At 49.3% G+C, this 6,272-nt stretch overlaps 1 protein-coding gene across 1 annotated transcript; it reads left to right on the top strand.

The window, feature by feature from the left end:
- The first annotated feature begins 5,228 nt into the window (after positions 1 to 5,228).
- On the top strand, positions 5,229 to 6,002 carry LOC123138609 (citrate-binding protein-like). The gene is made up of 2 exons (XM_044558564.1): positions 5,229 to 5,522; positions 5,610 to 6,002. The coding sequence occupies exons 1-2, from the start codon at positions 5,229 to 5,231 to the stop codon at positions 6,000 to 6,002; spliced, it is 687 nt and encodes a 228-aa protein (XP_044414499.1).
- Positions 6,003 to 6,272: the final 270 nt, after the last annotated feature.

The following is a 6,272-nucleotide window of genomic DNA, read 5'->3' as shown; positions in this document are numbered from 1 at the left end:
GCGGTCGCCACCGAACCCGCTCGCCGGCGTCGAAGAGGATAAGATTGCCAGCGCTCCCGCCTCCTCGATCCCGCCTCCCACTCGTCCCCACGCTCACCCTCGGCCGTCGCGCCTCTCCCACTCCCCTCCAGATCCATCTCCCCCTTGTTCCCCACCGCAACCGAGCGCCACCATGGCCTCGCCACCGTGAATCGCGCGGCCACAGTCATCGCCTCGCCGCGCCTGCGTGTCTGTCATCACCGCTGTCGTCCGCTGCTTCGACTGGTGCATCCCATTGGAGACCGGAGCCACCGCAACGCCCCGACGCTGCTATCTTCCTCCCCTGCTCCGACTCCGGCCGTTCTTCACCGACTCCGTCCACGCCCCCTACTGCTACTAAACCACCACGGGCCATCTTGCGTGCCGCACGGTGAGCTCCTCCGCCTCCTACTCCTCCTTGTTAATTCCCTCACGCATCGTAGCTACCTCATCGTCGTTGCCGTGAGCCCGTCGCCGCGGATTGCCTCGCCGTCGTGGCCATGCTCTCTGTCGTGCTCGCCTGAGCACGGCATCGTGCTCCTGATGCTCACCGGAGCCCAACGCGCACGTGCACACTCCCTCCCGTGCCTCCTAACGCCGTCCCCGTTGAGCGCCCGAACGCGCTGCCGCCTGCGCTCGTCGCCGGCGTGCCTACGGTGACCAAATGGTCACGGGCCAGCACCCGTTGCGTTCGCCGCCTCGCGTACGACTCGCCTGGCCTCTCCTTTCATTCGCTAGCTTGTTGCGTCGTCGTTTCCTCTCGCGCCCGACTCTGGCCGTCCGCCGGTGTGCTCGCCGTCGTCACTTCTGCCCACCTCCGGCCACGCCACGGCCACCACTGGACGCGGGGCACTCTCCTCGTTCGAACGCAAGTGTCGGCGCTCGATTTGATGCCCCGTAGGCGAATCCCAACGCCCGCCGGCGTTCGGCCGCTGCGCGCGAGCTCGCCGGAGCTACTCCGGCGGCTCCGCTGAGCTAGCACACCGGGGCCCACCCCTGGGTCACTTCTTCTGGGCCTGGGGCCCCAACTGGCCACGTTGACCTAGTCAACTACACTGATGTGGCAGCTACTACCACTGACATGCGGGCCCCATCCCATAAAACGAATAAAAACAAATAAGTAAACTGCTAATTAACTAAATTAATTAATTAAAACCTAATCTCTCACTGACTACTGGGCCCCACCTGCTAATTAAACCATTTAGTTAGTTTCAAAACTCTGTAAATCCCCCTGACAATGACATGTGCGTCCTACTGGACCCACCTGTCTGGTTTGACTGGTCAACCGACCAGTTGACCTGCTGACATCACTCTGATGTCATGCCTGCGTCATCATGTACTGTTCTGGATAATGTTCAAATTAAATAACTAATTAAAATCAGAAAATGATTTAAATCTTTAGAAAATCATATCTTTTAATCCGTAACTCGGATGAAAATACTTTCTACATGAAAGTTGCTCAGAACGACGAGACGAATCCAGATACGCAGACCGTTTGTCTGCCACACATCCCTAACCTATCGGACTCGCAACTTTCCCCCTCCGGTTCATTTGTCCAAGAACGTAAAACACCGGGAATACTTTCCCGGATGTTTTCCCCCTTCGTCGGTATCACCTACTACCGCGATTGGGCAGACCTAGCATCATTACTTGTCATGTCATGCATCGATGTGCATTTGTTTGCATTGTATTCATTGTTTCTCCCCCCTCTTCTCTCCGGTAGACCACGAGACCGACGCTGCTGCTGCCCAGTTCGACTACGGAGTTGACGACCCCTCCTTCTTGCCAGAGCAACCAGGCAAGCCCCCCCCCCTGATCACCAGATATCGCCTATTCTCCTCTATACTGCTTGCATTAGAGTAGTGTAGCATGTTACTGCTTTCCGTTAATCCTATTCTGATGCATATCCTATCATTGTTGCTACAGTCATTGATACCTTACCCGCAATCCTAAATGCTTAGTATAGGATGCTAGTTTATCATCATCGGCCCTACATTCTTGTCAGTCTGCCTTGCTATACTATTGGGTCGTGATCACTCGGAAGGTGATCACGGGTATATACTATACATATATACATACTACAGATGGTGACTAAAGTCGGGTCGGCTCGTGGAGTACCCGCGAGTGATTCACGGATTGGGGGCTGAAAGGACCTTTGTCCCGACGGCCCTCTGTGTGGATCTTTGTGGCGGAGCGACTGGGCAGGTTGAGACCATCTAGGAGACAGGTGGGCCTGGCCCTGGTTGGCGTTCGCGATTGCTTCATAATAACACGCTTAACGAGATCTTGGTATTTGATCTAAGTCTGGCTACTGGCCTATACGCACTAACCAACTACGCGGGAACAGTTATGGGCACTCGGCGTCGTGGTATCAGCCGAAGCCTTCGTGACGTCAGCGACTGAGCGGCGCGCGCTAGATTGGACCGCGTAACATGACTTCCTTTGTAATGGAGGTTGCTAGGTCTGCTTCCGGCCGCGTACGCAATATGCAGGAGTGCAATGGGCGATGGGCCCAGACCCCTGCGCGCATAGGATTTAGACCGGCGTGTTGACCTCTCTGTTGTGCCTAGGTGGGGTTGCGACGTGTTAATCTTCCAAGGCCGGGCATGACCCAGGAAAGTGTGTCCGGCCAAATGGGATTGAGCGTGTTGGGTTATGTGGTGCACCCCTGCAGGGAAGTTAATTTATTCGAATAGTCGTGATCTTCGGTAACAGGACGACTTGGAATTGTACCTTGACCTTATGACAACTAGAACCGGATACTTAATAAAACACACCCTTCCAAGTGCCAGATACAACCCGGTGATCGCTCTCTAACAGGGCGACGAGGAGAGGATCGCCGGGTAGGATTATGCTATACGATGCTACTTGGAGGACTCCAGTCTACTCTCTTCTACATGCTGCAAGACGGAGGCTGCCAGAAGCGTAGTCTTCGATAGGACTAGCTATCCCCCTCTTATTCTGGCATTCTGCAGTTCAGTCCACTGATATGGCCCTTTACACATATACCCATGCATATGTAGTGTAGCTCCTTGCTTGCGAGTACTTTGGATGAGTACTCATGGTTGTTTTTGTCCCCCTTTTCCCCTTTCCTTTCTACCTGGTTGTCGCAACCAGATGCCGGAGCCCAGGAGCCAGACGCCACCTTCGACGACAACTCCTACTACACTGGAGGTGCCTACTACTACGTGCAGCCCGCTGACGACGACCAGGAGTAGTTAGGAGGATCCCAGGCAGGAGGCCTGCGCCTCTTTCGATCTGTATCCCAGTTTGTGTTAGCCATCTTATGGCAACTTGTTTACTTATGTCTGTTCTCAGATATTGTTGCTTCCGCTGACTCGTCTATGATCGAGCACTTGTATTCGAGCCCTCGAGGCCCCTGGCTTGTATTATGATGCTTGTATGACTTATTTATGTTTTAGAGTTGTGCTGTGATATCTTCCCGTGGGTCTCTGATCTTGATCGTACACATTTGCGTGCATGATTAGTGTACGATTGAATCGGGGGCGTCACACATCAACGGTTTCCAAACTAACTCACATGGTATGAACATTTTGCTGAGGATTGTAACTTACTGAGGTAGTCAGTTCTTCGTAATTATTGAGGTAATAAGTGCTTCATAATGATTGATTGTAGGTCATATAAATAAATAAAAACCCTAGAATAAGCATGGTGTTCAACAAAGGTAAATTCCGATGTATGCATTTTTTTCCAGTAAACCAGTTGTAGCTATAATCGTATCCTAAGTTGAAGGTGTGATATGCAATCTCAATACTTTTTTCATCGGAGTGTGGAACAAGTAGTTGTTTTGTCCATGTCAGTACATTAAGTTAATCTCTTGGCCACTCATGGCCTTCAGAGCAAGCTCTTGTGATTGCCTCTCTCTGACTCAAGCACTGCAAACTTAAAGATACATATACACCACTCATTGTGAGCATCTGCAAGGAAAGTTCATTCTGATAAGGAAAATTCATAGGGCAGGGTGCATAATCTGCCTTGAAGGACTTCTGCCGGAGTGTTTCAATGCAAGCATCTTGTTACACATTTGTACTCTAGAGTGTACGATGTTTCTAGAAAAATGCTACATAATAGTAGTTATAAATGATTAATGGGAAAGTTCTTTGTATTGAAGTTAACAAATATCAATCTCAACCAAAAAACAAGACAAAATATCAATCTACAATTCAGGATCAGGTCCAATTTCTTGTAACGGTTAAACCAGACATATGATTTTCCTAGAAGAACTTTGAAAGAGATTCCTAGTTGCTGACATCATGCATGACATCATGACATGAACACCATGTCCACACAAGAGATGTACGTCGCCTTTCATTAGTTACAAAACAATAGTATATGGAAGTAACACACACACACACACACACACACACACACACACACACATGCAATGACCTTAGTTGCCGATATTATTTTTATGATATCGTTACATGCACATCATGTCCGAACTGGACAGCAAGCAACATAGGTTTAGTAACCGCTTCCTCTCAGCTTCAATTGTTAATATAATTTTGTTGTATTTTAGATTTAGAGGAAACACTGAACGGTATTCCACTTTAATATATTCCTTATTGTCCTCTACACGGGAGATCTAGTTGGTGGTAAAAATACAGCTGTTTGCATATCATTTAAGATGTTTGCATATTTTTTTTTTTGGACATGCACTAGTTTGATCCAAACAATGTGATACGATAAAATACAAGCTGCATTATAAGTTACTCTTCTGAACCACTACACGTTATTGTAGAACATTTTTGTACATATTGTTTATTCTTGGTATTGGCGATCAGATTCAGCCGGGGTGTAGATCCAAGGCTGTGGAATGAGCACAGAGCGGAGCACCCAACCCAACGACGTGTACCACCGTCACATCATAAGACAAAACAACTACATTTAGTCCGTGTATGAGTGCACAGATTTGCCAGCTTTAATTTAAAACGAAGCAAAGCAAAACATATTAGCAAAGAAGCCGAGATGCATGGCCAGTCAATCTTGCGCACCTCTCAAATTATAGCGCACTAAAATGGATCGTATACGTTACACTAATAACTAAACAATGATCAGTTGGTCCCGTAAATCCTCCAAGTGTCTCCAAAGTAAGAGTAACACTATATAAACGGCAAAGATCTTGATTAGTTGCAGTCCATCACAAACATATATACACAGTGGGAGAAGCAACGCACACATACACACACATGGCCCCTCACACTCTCTCTTGTGTTAGTGTGCCTCTGCTTGTCTTCTTGGCGTCGTTGACATCCGTTGCAGCGGCGAGGGGGGCTCGGGCACCCAAAGCCGCTGACCCGTCCGAAGGGTTCACGGCGGTGAGCCTCCGCGAGAGCAACTTTGTGCTGCAGCAGCCGTTCAACGAGGCGAGCGGCACCCGGTACAGTTTCGACGGCACCGTGCGGAAGCTGTGGGTGCTCTCCTCAGACAAGCCCCATGCCCGCCAGAGCCATACCAGCCCAAGAACTGAGATCAGGATGGCTGTAAGTTTATCATCACTACTCGTCATGTATTTATAGGTGTACTTATAAAGATTCGGTGATCTTACTGCCGGTTGCTTCTGCCTGAAGGGATACGACTACAGCTCCGGCGTTTGGCAGTTCGAAGCCTACGGGTACGTCCCCTCCGGCACGACGGGGGTGTCCATCATGCAGGTGTTCGGCGCCGGCGAGACGGCCACCACGCTCATGCTGCACGTCTACGACGGCGCGCTGCGGTACTACGACCGGCAGATCGTCGAGGACGCCATCTATGACAGGTGGTTCCGGCTGAACGTTGTCCATGACGTGGATGCGTCGACGCTCACCGTGTACATCGATGGGCAGCAGAGGCTGCACGTCCACGGCCGCGGGGGCGACTCGCACTACTTCAAGTTCGGCGTGTACGCACAGAACCACGACTCCAGCTGCATGGAGTCTCGCTGGAAAGGAGTCAGGATCCTCAAGAAAGACACGTCACACTGATTTTGATTATACGTACGGCCGATTAATCATTCATTCTCTTGTATAGTATATAATACATGTATACTGTCGCCTTGTCGGCGTGTGTAATGTACTATTTTTTAATGCATGTGTAGGGAGTATGGACTTTATGATACTTGTCTTTTTCATAGATGATGGAACATAATTCTAATGTGTTTTCTCACGTACAATACTTATTGTGATCATTCAGAATAGCTTTCACAAGTTGTGAACATTTTATACTTTTTTATATAAAAATACATCAAAAAGAAA

This window comes from Triticum aestivum, chromosome 6B (genome assembly GCF_018294505.1).
Source record: "Triticum aestivum cultivar Chinese Spring chromosome 6B, IWGSC CS RefSeq v2.1, whole genome shotgun sequence".
In the NCBI taxonomy this organism is placed as follows: domain Eukaryota; kingdom Viridiplantae; phylum Streptophyta; class Magnoliopsida; order Poales; family Poaceae; genus Triticum; species Triticum aestivum.
The sequence above is the reverse complement of the archived record's forward strand: the minus strand, read 5'-3'. Positions and strand labels throughout refer to the sequence as shown.

What these genes read in the sequence shown, in the direction of transcription:
- LOC123138609 (XM_044558564.1), top strand. Translation starts at nt 5,229, where the DNA reads ATGGCCCCTCACACTCTCTCTTGTGTTAGTGTGCCTCTGCTTGTCTTC. An exon ending in GAACTGAGATCAGGATGGCT is followed by an intron (nt 5,523 to 5,609) that starts GTAAGTTTATCA and finishes TTCTGCCTGAAG; the next exon opens with GGATACGACTACAGCTCCGG.